Source organism: Myotis yumanensis, unplaced genomic scaffold (assembly GCF_028538775.1).
Source record: "Myotis yumanensis isolate MYYU_CA2020_CCGP unplaced genomic scaffold, mMyoYum1.0.hap1 SCAF_10, whole genome shotgun sequence".
In the NCBI taxonomy this organism is placed as follows: Eukaryota; Metazoa; Chordata; class Mammalia; order Chiroptera; family Vespertilionidae; genus Myotis; species Myotis yumanensis.
The window spans coordinates 38,441,110-38,454,750 of NW_027223761.1; the positions used below are offsets into that span (position 1 = coordinate 38,441,110).

Sequence of the window (13,641 nt, forward strand, 5' to 3'; positions counted from 1 at the left end):
ATAAATAAATCAGAATTATATTAAACACTGTTGCTTTATTATATAATAACTAATATATATTACACCTATATGATAGGTGATAATATGATAATATATTACACCTATATTACATGTTAATAATTCTATATTATGAAAATATTAATTCTGGAAAATACCAGATTAAGGCAAAGAGAGATGGTACACTCAGGGGAGATGACCACAGAAAATGAGCAAGAGAGCTACATGCCAACACAGAGTCCCCTAGGAACTCGGGATCATGGTCTGCATGAGGTTTAGCCCCAGTGCAATGGGCCTGGCCATAGAAAGTGTCCCAAAGAAACAGCTGATTAGGAGGGAAAGAAAAATTGGACTTATTTGGTCAAGAAAGATATAATGACCCCTAAATTCACAAACATGAGGGAAACATAGTGCAATGCATTTGAGTGAGAATAAAAGAAAAAGAAAAGTTGAAGCAACATTACCAAGGGAGTCAAGTGTGAATCACTTGGACTCAGAAGAAAAGTAACATGAAAGACAAAATCGATTTCAAAACGGACAAGTCAGACAAGCAACAGGAGACTTCTGGCCTGAGATATATATATATATATATATATATATATATATATTTTTTTAGTATAGCAAAGGTGGAGATTTATTGAAGAACAAGTACAGACTCCCATGTGGGGAGAGAGAAAGAGTAACAGAATAGACTCCCACGTGGCGAGGGGGAAAGGGTCCCCGAGATATCTTTTGAAGTTTCATTTAGTTAACAGCCAAGTGCCCAATACATGTCTGAATTCCCTTTGCTTATAAATCCATGTCCTAGAAATTGTTTGAAATCCAAGTCATTCTTTGGACACTGAATACTAATGCCCTATAAAGAAGCTCAGAAAGGAGAACTATGAGAAGAGTAAGTGAAATTCTCAAATAATTCTGAAAGAACTGCTGGTGAGGTCAAAATCATCAGAACCTTGAGAGATGGAGACCATGTGGTTTTTAAGTTCACAATGACCCATAGGTAGAGCCTGGGCCCGAAAGGACAGACATGTGCTCAAGCCCAACAGTGTCCAAACGCTGGTCCATGGACTGGCTGCCTCCCCATCACCTGGGGCACGTGTAAAACCCATATAAATCCCCACGTTGCAACCTGGTTCCATGAATCAGCTCCCCTGGGACTGTACCCTGGAAGTCTGTATTTTTTTCTGTGGGAAAGGCAGAATTCAACCAATTTATAAAACTGAAAGGCCTGACTCCAAGTTCCATAATATACAGGAAATATGGGAGTGGAGGGAGTGGGGAGGGGCGGGGGCGGGGAGTGCTCAAAACAGACTTCTGGTTGCATCAACAGTGCCCTCCTAAGAAGGGCAGAGGCAACCGAGGCCATTGACGTGGGCTGCTCTGGGAGCTTGCTGAGGAGCTGAGATGTGAGGAGCGCATGGATCTAACCAAAGGGATGGGCTTCCAAGGTGGCCCAGATGAGTGAGAAAGAGCTGAAGGCGATAGAAAGGGCTCTTAGCTCTGTTTAGCCAAGAAGAAACGCTGGGAAGGAAGGACTCACTGCGAGTGAAGGTTGTGCAAGGTCAGGATGGGACACAGGGGAAACAGAAATGCTTGAATCAGGTGGCTTCCCTGGTCTCCAAGAAGAGTAAGCCTGGTTATGGGGGAATGAACTCCCAGCCAGGGAGCAGCATGTAACTGACTGCCCAGCACAGAGGCAGCACATTGAGTGGGAGGAGCCTGGGCGTTGAGTCAGACCAACCTAGGCAGAGCCCTTTTCCTTAGCCTCTCAGAACCTTTGATCGTTTCTAAATACAGAATAACAGTTCCTGCCTCAGAGCCCATAAACAGGCACTGAAAAGGTCGTGTGCCAGGGCCTGGAGTGACAGCAGTACTACCAGAGCAGTCCCTGGATGGGAGGGCACAGGACAGACCTCATCAGGAACATCACAAAGTGTGGTCCAGGGCACAGCTGGAGGAGACACTGAGGAAATAGTGCTGATCCCCGGAGACTGAACAGGGATGGCAAAGGTTTGTGATCTGTGCACATGAGAAGAGGATGTTTAACTCAGAGAGGGCCCAAGGTGCTTATATCCTAGAGCTGTCAGGAGCAGGGCTCCAGAGGGAGAGCCGGGATCAGCGATGGCATTCTAGGGAAGCCCAGCAGATGTATGTCAGAGACAGAGCTAGAAAAGAACACAGTGTGTCTTACAGTGTAATGAGCGCTCAGTCACCAATGTTAGATGCCGCTGTGGCTGAACGGACGCCTGGGTTTTTAACCACGGCATATCAGCACAGAAAGAGTGAACGCTGTCGCCCTCCTCTAGTTGTGTGCTGAGACCATATCCCCTTTCCAGTAATCACATCTACGCTGCCTGGTTGAAGATGAATTTCTCTGAGCCTATAAAATGGAGAAGATATAGGAAACCCTACCCCACAGATAATGAAGATGAAAGCACACAAGACAGCGGGGTGCAAGTACAAAGAAAATGGGCAATGTTGTCTTTTCTCTCACCCTCTTACCTTTAGAGTTGACATATTTTAAAGTTACAAAAGCTGTAACTTGCTAAATGAAAAGCAATACAACCACATACAGGTGAGAGGGACATGCATTTAACGTACCTTGGGTTCTCCCACCAGGGACAGTTTGTTCCCGTTGACACACTATGGAATGACAAGGAGGATTTCAATTACATGGAGAAAAAGAGATCCATGTTAGTCACCAACAACTCAGGACCAGCTTGCATCTGCAAGGCTCACCCCCTCCCTCCCTATTGTTATGCCAGGTAACCATCCTCCATGGCAGGAAACAGGAATCACTGACCAACCACATAGACAGATGTCCTGGGCAGCTGCCAGCATCTGACCAGGAGAAGCAAGAGGCAGAGGACCATGGGAGCAAAGCTACTGAGTGGGCCTGTGCCTCCTGCCACCTCTACCCTCTATGGTTTTCCACGGCATCACCAGGGAGGCTGGTACACTGCTGTAGACCACAGGATCCTGGGCGGCGGGGCTCAGGGAAGATGCTCTATCAGGGCAGGACCCCTTGGTCTCCAATGTCCTCACTGTGACACTCTCCTCCAGTTCAGGGTTTACCCACACGATCAAGGGCTACCCTCATAAAGGGCCACAGAGCCCTCCTCATCTTCCCAGACTCTTACAAATGCTTTCTCTACAATCTTCTAAATGATCCCATAGCTCACTCCTGGGATCGTCTCCTTTATCCGCAGCACTTCATTTAGAATCTCTGCAATACACAGGGTACCCTGAGGATACCGGGCCAGTATTCAAGGTCTCCTGGGGCTTGATATGACTCATGGTCCTGACCTTACCTTCTCCTGCTCCCCATTTCCCAAAACCTGCCTCTGCCCACCTCAGTATCTTTTCTCATCAACTCCAGGTAGCCTTTCCTGGCTTACCTGGCTGCTAGGATGCCTTGGACCACACCTGACTGGTTTTTTTCAAGATATTCCCATAATTTCTGCCACCCCATTAACTTTATAAAAAGCCCTACAAGGCAGGGACTGGGACCTCGCCTGTGTCCCAGCACTGTGCTGGGCACAGAGAAGTAGCTCAGGAGTCTTATGGAGAGACTGATGGGCTGACCTTATCCACAGGTTCACTTCTCAAATCTTCTAGACTACAGGAGAGTTTTTTCTGAGCCCTGGAAAAACACGTAAGAAAGAGTTACTGGAGAAGGAGGTACATAGTATCATTCATGCAGAGAACATTCCAAATGTTTAACTAGTAGTCTGTCTTGGGCTTAGGGTTAAGGTCAGGAAAAAGCCACCCTCTCATCATAATGATTGCGTATAAGATGAGACTGGCCCATCTCAGGGATAGTCTGGTGGGACAATGTGTTGGTGAAGGCATGAAAGCATCGCTTAAATCCAAATCAAAAGTTCCTGGCATTCCTCAAAAATATTCCATTCCGTTGTATCAATGTAAGCTGACTGTTTTGTGGTCGTAAAAGACCAAAGTCAACAGACTCAAAGAGAGGGAAGGTGCCAATACTGCCCTGTCTGAGCCTAAGAGTAACTCAGGGGAAGAATTACTTTAGAGCAGATAAGCAAATCAGCCATCCCCACTTCCAAAGCATGACCTGCTAGAGTTTTCCAGTCTGCTCAGAAGAATTTGCTTTTACAGGGGCTACTTTACAGAGAAGGGCGCCAACTGGAGAGAGAAGAAGCAACACCACTGTGGTCACAAGGGTTACCTTGTGACAAGTCTCCCCCTGGCAGTAGTATTTCTCAGTTCATATGAAGAAGTCAGCATCTCTTGTACATTAGTCTCTTGTGAGTCTGGTCAGTGTGAGTTACTTTCTCCGGAGTGAACTCATAAACTAAATTTCTTATTCTACTAAACTAAGGACTGGCTGGTCACCCTCTTTGACACCACTGTTTGTTCTGGGGCTAAGAGGCTCAGGGGGAATGGAAAGTGGGTTTCTGAGAGTACAAGCTCTGGAGACTCAGCGCCCATCTGGGGAAGCTTCTATCATGCTTGTGGCCATTGTCTCCAGACACCTTGGCTGACAGACAGCCTGCTCTTGGCAGTGAAGCTCTGTATCTCCATTACTTGGAAACGTGTACTAAAGAGCTGACATAGAGAACTAGAAATAGGTTCATTTTAGAGGGAACCAGACAGATGACAGCCAAGTGACCCACAGGCCAGCCGATTATAAGTGCATTGCTATGCAACGCTTTGCCAAAGCAAGTGGACCAGCTTCCCTGTAGGAGAAATGGCCTTCCCTAGAGAGCATGGCTTGTCATAGGGTTAGAGTCATCCTGAGAGCAGGAAAGACATTCCAGGGGGCCTGACAAAAATGACAGGCACACATCATGGAATGCTCTCCACTCTGATGAGCCACTGGAGGGCCCAGATAAGGTGCAGCCACCTCTCCTCTGAGGATCTAACCTCTGGCCAGGTCTTTTCTCAGTGACAGTGACCCAGACCCTCGGCCTGGGGGAAGGGAAGCCCTCTATGGCCAGGGCTGATAGGCATGGTTTGCGATTCTCCATGGTGTTGGTCCCGCTCTGGCCACTGCGAGGGCCTGGATTGCTGTCCTGATGGTGGAAGGGCAGGTCTTCCCAGGACATGGTGGTCATGCTCACAATGCATGGCCAGTCCCCGCCATGTCAGGAGCCCTGAGTGGGGCCTGGGGTCACAGCTTGAGCCTCCTACCTGGTTTCCAGTGATTTCTGTGGAAGTGGAGGTGGCCCCACTACAGGAGAGCTACATCTTGGAGGCATCTGCACCAGAAAGAGATGAGTCATCATAGAGGACAGTTGCTATTTGGAAACACCCTTTCCCCTTCTTTGATGATTTCTCTTGGGGAGTTACAGTTCTTCCCCTGCATACAACCATGGTAACTCCATCAACTCTGGTGCTTTGCTCTTTCAAGATACCAAGGAGGTGGGTGTAAGAAACAACCCAGGCCAACCTGCCTCTCCTTCCTGGGCCAAAGTTCACATCCTGGAAGCAGATTCCCAACAAGAGAGGCCTGAGACTTAAATCCCAAAGGCTCTTGCTGCTCCTGCCCTTTCAGAGCTTGGTCCTTCAGCTTTTCCTTTCATTCAGTGAGCCCTTTCAAGAACATTCCTTTTAGGCCAAGGTGAGCCAGAGTAGATTCCTGTTGCTTGCAATGAGCAACTCTGCTAGTGATAGAGTCACTCAACAAGTGTGAGCAACATCTACTACCCGCCAGGCCCTGTGCTCGTCATAAGGCCAGCACTCCTCACATCAGGGTGGCAGACAAGTTAATTAGGATGACAGATCAATGCAACATGTCCTTGTGGCACCAATTCCTACAACATAACATGGGGTTAGAGGAGAGGGAGGGGCTCCCTCTCACCAGTGGGAAGGTTAGGAAGGCTTTGGAGGGAAGACAACTTGAGCTGAATCTTAAGAACTGAGTGTGGGCTCACCAAGAGAGGAAAGAGCATCACAGGTGGCATGGACATGAGCTAATGGTGTATAAGGACAGACTGACTGCAAAGACCACCTCCTTTCCCTAGAGCTCAGTGTCTTTTTGGTCTACTACAGAAAGGGCCTGATATTATAGTACAGTTGGTAAAGCCTGGGCTTTTTGGTCAGATAAACCTGGCTTTAGGTCAAGGTTCTACCATCTCCTTGCAGTGGAGTAGATGAGGTGAGCCACACACAGTGCTCATCACAGTGACACTCAGAGGTACTGAGCACGTATCAGTTACTGCTGTTTTCTTACTGCCAGCAGTTCGGCACGCTTGCTTTGACTAGGTAACTGGGTCACTGGGTGACACTTTACACTTTCCTTCATTAAAAGCATTGAGCTGGACCGCTAAGATCCTCTATGGCTGTTCTGGAGTTTCTTGAACTTTTTAAGATCCTAGGTTGAAGCCCTTTCTCTACCTGTGTGCTTATTTGTGTTGATCCTAAGTCCACAGAGATTCATATAATAGGGGCCGATTTTAAACAAGGAAAAGAGGAGAAAGAACATCTCTATGCTGGTTTTTGGGTCCCCAGGGGACGTCTGTGAAGTAGAGATGTAGGACTTCAAAACTGGCAGCTGCTCCTCTAAATGAGCAAGACACATTCATTCATTCAACAAATACTTGTTGAATTCTACTGGGTGCCAAGCATTGTTGCAGACTCTGGAGAAACAGATGGGTAAGTAAAAGCAACAACACTTTTGGACTATGCTTACACTCCAGAAAGGAAATATACTAAGACAAGGAACTGAATTTTAAAAAAAATTCCTACCCTTGAATGTCCAGTATCCACTATGCTGTGCCTCCCAATAGAACACAGGCCTGTGCCAGGGCCCCTGGCTGCCCTTGGGGCTCTCCCCAAGGCCTCTGGGGCTCCACTGATTTCAATTTTCATCTGTCAAGATTTACACCTGACAGGTGCCTGCCTAGATCCCCCCTGTGCTCAGGGTACACCCCTGGGAACTGCTGAAACCCCACATTCCAGATGGAAACAGCACCTCTTCGGGGCCTTTATTTGCAGTGCTCCACTTTCTGAAACTTCCATCCAGCTCTTCTTCATTGATTGAGAGATTTCTTTCTGAAGGCCCTGGGAGCATCAATGCAGAAAAGATGATCACATAGTGTCCTTTGTTCAGAAATTATAACTGCACCACTAACACTTTTTTCCTTCACCAAGAAAGACTAAGAAATATACAGAGGAGCATTAAGAGCATGATTTGGAAGATTCTTCAGGGCATCTGAGCATGGGCTGCCAAGAGGGTCATCTCAAGGTCAAGTTCCTGTGTGGAACAGAGAGAAGGCACCCCGCAGTAACCCTCTCCAACCTTCTCACTCCTTGGCCCAGGCAATCAGATTCTGAGAGTGACTTGACCCAAGGTCTCCAAGGATTACAGAAAATGTAGACAGGAGTGACATATATGTGGGGATGGGGTGAGGGGGGTGGGCAAGCTGGTAACCAGTCAGCCACAACCCAGTTTGTTCCTAAGATGAAGCAGCAGCTCAGCCGGAATCAGAGATTCCTGATAGCCTCCGAGCAGCCCTCTCCTATGAAACAGCTGCTTCCTTAGGATCTGTGATGGGAGCCCAGGTCAATGGTGTGAACAAAGTGGACAGCTTGGCACATGCCCCACTGTGCCCATAAGAACACGAATGCTGCCTGCATGTTGCATTCAGTCTGGGCAGCAAATATGAAATGCAAACAGCTCTCTCTGCCCTGTGACTTCCTGTGGGAACCAAGCCCTGGGCGTCCTCTGGGAGAGTTTCACATTCTCCAGGAGGTGGACAAACTCTCATCCCCAAAGAGATGATTTCTGATCCAGGTTGCCCTCCCCTCATTGACTCTCCCAGGGGAAACCTGGGGAGATGCAGGAGATCCTCCCAGGGTGGGATTCTCAGGGGCTCAATTTGAAGGCTGCATTTTCTTGGTGATCTGGACAATCCCTGAGAGTTCTGAACTGAGTGCCATTTGACAAAATTTCTGGAAATCTTAACAGCTGCCATTTCCTGGAATTCAGGACAGTAACCGGTTCCATTCTCCAGCGGAGGGTCGTCCCCAAATGAAAATGAAGAATCTTCTGGCGGGACTGCCCTTGGATGTAACCCCATAGCTGGAATACCTCTGGGAGAAAATGGGGCTCTTACCTTGCGCTGCCAGCACAATCTCCTTCACCCTTCGGTACTGGTTTAGCAGCCCCCCAAGCTCCTCTATCCGGCGGTCCTGCAGCAGTGCGAGGGCAGACATGTAAGCACCAGCACTGGCACCTCAGGAGCTCTTTCTGGGCCCAGGCTATGTTCTGTGCCCACTGAGAGGAGGTGCCGTGGGGAACCTGAGAAGCATTCAACACGGCGTCCAGGCCCCTTCCCAGAGCCGGGTTCTCTGTGGTCTGTCTCCCAGGAGGCTGCAGCCACTCTTGCCTCTCCCTGAAGGCTGAGTTCAATCTCCAACCATAAGACAGACCCTTCTTGACACAGCCTTTGAGGGACTGAAACAGTTCCAGAAGCAGGAAATTCTCTGTCCCCCCGCTCTCCTAAGGTAACCATTCAAATCTGCCTCCCGGCCCAAGTGTTGTTCCCTGTAGATACCCCCGCCTCTCCTCCCTGCCACACATGGATAAAATAAAACTGTCTATTTATCCCAATGTCCTTGCCTGTTCCTTAGGAGTCTGAGGTGCCTTACACAACAGAGGACATCCCCAGGGGATCGTTTCTTTCAGCAAAGGCCTAGGGACTTGGGAGGCCACACAGGTTCTGCAGTTAAGATGAACTTGGGCCGAAACCGGTTTGGCTCAGTGGATAGAGCGTCGGCCTGCGGACTGAAAGGTCCCAGGTTCGATTCCGGCCAAGGGCATGTACCTGGGTTGTGGGCACATCCCCAGTAGGGGGTGTGCAGGAGGCAGCTGATCGATGTTTCTTTCTCATCGATGTTTCTAACTCTCTATCTCTCTCCCTTCCTCTCTGTAAAAAATCAATAAAATATATTAAAAAAAAAAAAAAAAAAGGATGAACTTGGGTATAAACTCTAGCCCTGCCACCTACTGTTACCTGACCTTGGGCAGAACTAAAGTACTTTGAGTCTGTTTCCTCATCTGTAAAATACAGGGGTGTGATCCTCCAAGCTGAGGTTTGTGCCAGGTTACAGAGGTGTTTAATTTATGATTATGTGGGAATTGCACGTGAAGAATATAAGACAGCAGGACAAAGAGCACTGCATGCTGCCTAGTGTCTCCGTGTTGGGTCAGTCGCTGGATCATGAATGTGGGAGGTGGGTGGATTGATCTGGAGTTTAGCTAGGAGTCTAAGCAACAGCTACGACATTGGCAGTAACCACAGAGGTATTTTTTCTCCACGCCAGCATGAATAGGCTTGGCTTTAATCTGCCTTTGGGAGAGTCCTTTTAGGCAAAGTTCCTATACATCAAAGCCAAAAACAGGTGGCTGAGGTCTAGTCTCTGAGAAGCACAGCCATTCCCCCAACACATCGCTGAGTCAATGACCTGATGGGTATGGCCATGCCCAAAATATCAGAGACCAGCAGAGATCAATAGAGCCAGGGATGTAAGGAGGGAAAAGATGGTTGCCCAATGACCATCTTACCTTATCTTCATTGGCAATAAGCAAAGTTTCCACCCCAATTTTCAGACGTTGAATTTCTTGGTCTAAAAGAAGAATTCAGATGTGGAAAGGATTATTTATGTAAATGCAGGCAGCTATCTCCACATGCTAAAATGCTTCTCAAGTGAAAACTTGAGGAGTTTCCATGTGAATAAACTGCCCATGGGCTTCTTTAGTTTTTAAAGAGCCCATAATGGTGTCTGGCATATACTTCAGTCTCATTAAGTATTTGTTAGACTAATAAATGAATGAACCTATCATTTTGTCTTCTCTTTATAGACATTTGTGGGGGGGAACAAAATGCCATTTACTCAAAGATGACACAGAAAAATCTTTCACAACCAACATCTCACAAGAATATAGACATTTATCTTTTATAAGGCATGTGCCTGGACTGCAGCTAGTTTTAAAGAAAATCATACAGTCCCATGGATTGTAGCAGAGAATTTAAAATAAGGGGGGAAATGTCTATAGTTGAATAGAGACTGGAAAAGAAAGACTATGTAAAAGAGTTGATTACTTGGCTTAGTTTAAAATGGCATAATCAGAATTGACTAACATGTGTAGACACATCTTTGCATATATTAAAACAAACTCTACTGTTAAGTAAAACAATCCTATTTCATCATACATCTATAGAACTTCCCTATGGGCTGAGGAATCTATTTCAGTCTGTGGTGGATAACTCATGGCCTTCTCTCACTTCGGAACCAACAGGGACTCTCTTGACTTCTTCCCAGACTGGTCTGGAGAGCCAGGTCAAATGCTAATGCCTGAAGGAGCTAGAGGTAGTTCTGCCAAATATTTGGAGGGCTAGGAATTGGCACATAGTTAGATTTTTCCAAACACGGATACACCTGATATAGGGTACTGCAAAGAGAATAGGGGTGTCTATATAAGAAAAGTACAGGAGACCAGGGAACCACAGTACAGGCACCCCATTTGCTTTTAGGATGCTTGCTACATCCAACAAGAACAGGAAGAACAGATTTATGGACTTTGTATAAATAGCTGTAGGGATCCATTTTCAGAGCAAAGTATAGAGTGCTTGCCCATTATCTTAGGCTCTTGGCAGCTGAAGATCAGCTCTGCAGCCTGGCATGTGGAGAGAGCAGTGAGTTCACATGAAGACTGGCAAACCTTGATGCTTTGGGGAGCAAGTGACCAAAGGACCAACTCCAGGAGGCAGCTGATGATAGAATGGGGCAGGGCTTGGAAGGCATGGACTGTGGAGTAACGTGGGGCTTTGGGGAAAGGCTGCCTGGTCTAGAAGTCATGGACCAGGGAGCTTTCTGTCCTGGTTTAACATCACAGATAATCTGGGTTATTTTAGGCAGATCCAGCCTCTACATTAGGCTTGATGGGTGGGTGACACATACACTTAATGGCTTGGGAAAAGAAAAGCTGAGGAAGGGATTAGCATATTGGTGGCTAATTTTCTCCAGCCTAAGCTACTGTTTCATGGCCACGTGGCTTCACCACCCCAGCAGGGATCTGAGCTAAGCAGTGCTGAGGCCGAGATGAGACTAGGTAACAGGATCAATCTACCCGGCTACATGATCTCCCCCAGCATTACTCTGCGACCTGAGCTAAGAGAAAAAGTTGGAAGAGGTTGAGCATTTTGTATACAAGGCAAATAGCCATAAATACTAAGTATGTGTTAAGAGGATTTACCACCAAGACTTGAACTCCTCAGGGACCATTCACCATCCTTTCATTTATTCAATAAATATTATTTAGGAGCCTACCATTGGTTAAATACGGTGGTATGTGGAAATGTCTTAAAGAAAACTTAGACACAGTCTCTGCCCCAGAGAGAGGACAACAGGTTATACAAAGAGAACCCCCAAAATACAATGCTGACAAGTTATAATAAATGCTAAGCGGGGGGGGAGGGAGGGGAAGAACACCGACTTAGAGAAAAGTAGGATTGGGGGCATCTATATGAGGTAGAGTGGCCAGGAAAGGTTTCTATTGCTTTCTAGAGAGGCTGGAAGGGAGGGAGGAGAGAAACATCAATGTGAGAGAGACACATCAATTGGTTGCCTCCTGCATGCACGTCCACCAGGGCTGGGGAACCTGAAACTTACAACCATGCCCTTGACTGGTAATTGAACCTGTGACCCTTTGGTCCATGGGACGACGCTATAACCACTGAGCAAAAACTGGCCAGGGCAGGAAAGATCTTTCTGAGAGATCACATTTAAGTTGAGATCTAAAGGATGGGCAATAACTAATTTGTTTCTGAAAACTCGGGGCCTTCAACGAGTACCAGACAGGAATCCATTAAATGACTGAATGAACTGCTAAAGCCTTCCCTTTGGTGATGACACAAACACAAGTCTTTTCAATCAAGTGAATGTCTAAAGCTCCAGAGGTGGCCACACAGAGCTTTAATGGTCAGAATGCATGTGAGGAAAGCCTTCGGAGCCGAGTCTTCTGGGCAGGAAAGGGGTTCATGGCAATGATTCCATGATAGAACTGGGTTTAGAGGCCCAGTCATGCAGACACACACATGCATCCCTTCAGTTGGATATGTTTGTATACATACATGCACATGAGCACACCTACTCACACAGGCATTTACATGCTCACCCATAGACATACATGCCCAGGGGCAACGGCACTGTCACAGTCAACCAGTTACCTTTCTCTGCATGATCACTGTGGAGAGCTGCGGTCCGGGAGAGCTGGCTGTGTAGACGCTCAATTTCTGCATCTTTCAGGGCCACCTGCTCCTGCAGCTGGGCCACCTCAGCCTGGAAGAGAACAGAGGACCCCTACCAGCTCAGAGGGACTACCAAACCATAAAGAAGTGCCTCAAGTCAGAGTCCAGAGCCAATGGGTCCCAGGACAGGTTAGGAAATTAGGAGCAGAGGTGAGCAATTAGAAGTGCTCACAGCCCTTTCCACAAGGTTAGAGCTCTGACCAATAAACGCATTCTTTCTGATCATTTTGGCCCTGCCTGTCTCTGGCTGTCCACCTACTCTTCTCCAGCATCCTCCTACCTGACCAGGCTCTTTCCCTGCCCTGCCCTCTGTGGTCCAAACGCCACTGAGCTGGGACTTGTGCAATGGGAGGGCTGCCCTTGGTCCAGAAATGGATATTCTCTTTCTGGATGTGGTCTTCCTTCTCCCAAGATACTCATGCAACAGTATGTAGGTACAGCACTGTTACAAGTGCACGCATTTTCATTTTTTTTGCCCCATCTAGGAAATACAGTGGAAATCAAATCACTACTGGTAAACAAAGAGTGAGCCAAGAGTTGCCTTTCTCAAACACTCTCTCACCCTTTGTGCACAGCCACTGACTGCCCAACCTCCAGGCACCTGTGCATGATCATCCACACATACATACGCACAAGAATTCAGGTATGCTAAGCACATTCATATATGTACACATGGGCAGCTGCACTGCGTGGTTCCCATGTCTCTACTACATATAGCATGTTGCACTTCACACCTAACAGTAGTGTGGTTGGGTCCAGGCTTTCCCATCCTCGTTAGAAGATCATAATTGTGTAGGTCCCACCCCAAGAGGCATATCGGCATTGGAGTCAAACAAACGTAGATTCTCTCACTTCCTATTGGGTGACCTTGGGCAAGTGAGTCAACCTTTCTGAGTCTTAGCTCATCTATAAAATGAGGGAAATGGCATTTACCTCCTGAGGCTATAAAGAGGATTAAATAAGATAATGGGTAAGAACAATTTAGCCTCATGCCTAGTAGATAGTAGGTGCTCAATAAATGCTAGTGTTGCTGCTCTCATCCTATTTCTTCCTTATGAATAACTAGCTAGTTCTTTGAGCAGATTAACTAAGGGGTTGCAAACTGACCCCTGAGCCAGGCAACGAACCACACAGCAAGGATTTCTACTCTGGCTGCACCCCTCCCCATGTGGGAGTCCAGTCACACCCTGCCTTCATTCCTCAAGGTTATGGAATGTGCTGTCTGTTCTCACGGAGGCCCACATTAATCTCTGAACAACTCCAAGTAGCCAAGTGAGCACGGCTCCTGCCAGGGCTCCTCTGCCACACAGGCCTTCAAAGTGGACCCCTTCAGGACACAGGATGTGCAGAGTGGACCCCT

General features: G+C 47.3%; 1 protein-coding gene across 5 annotated transcripts in view; it reads right to left on the reverse strand.

Moving 5' to 3' along the window:
* The window catches only part of PPFIBP2 (PPFIA binding protein 2), a 129,666-nt gene that overhangs the window by 13,427 nt on the left and 102,598 nt on the right, over positions 1-13,641 (reverse strand). For all 5 annotated transcript variants that reach the window (XM_070425388.1, XM_070425387.1, XM_070425389.1 and 2 more), the window contains 7 exons: positions 12,201-12,312; positions 9,536-9,597; positions 8,085-8,160; positions 6,941-7,029; positions 5,158-5,225; positions 3,583-3,640; positions 2,599-2,640 (listed from right to left, as the gene is read on the reverse strand). In XM_070425388.1, the coding sequence (XP_070281489.1) occupies positions 2,599-2,640; positions 3,583-3,640; positions 5,158-5,225; positions 6,941-7,029; positions 8,085-8,160; positions 9,536-9,597; positions 12,201-12,312 (507 nt within the window). The remainder of the gene's footprint in view (positions 1-2,598; positions 2,641-3,582; positions 3,641-5,157; positions 5,226-6,940; positions 7,030-8,084; positions 8,161-9,535; positions 9,598-12,200; positions 12,313-13,641) is intronic.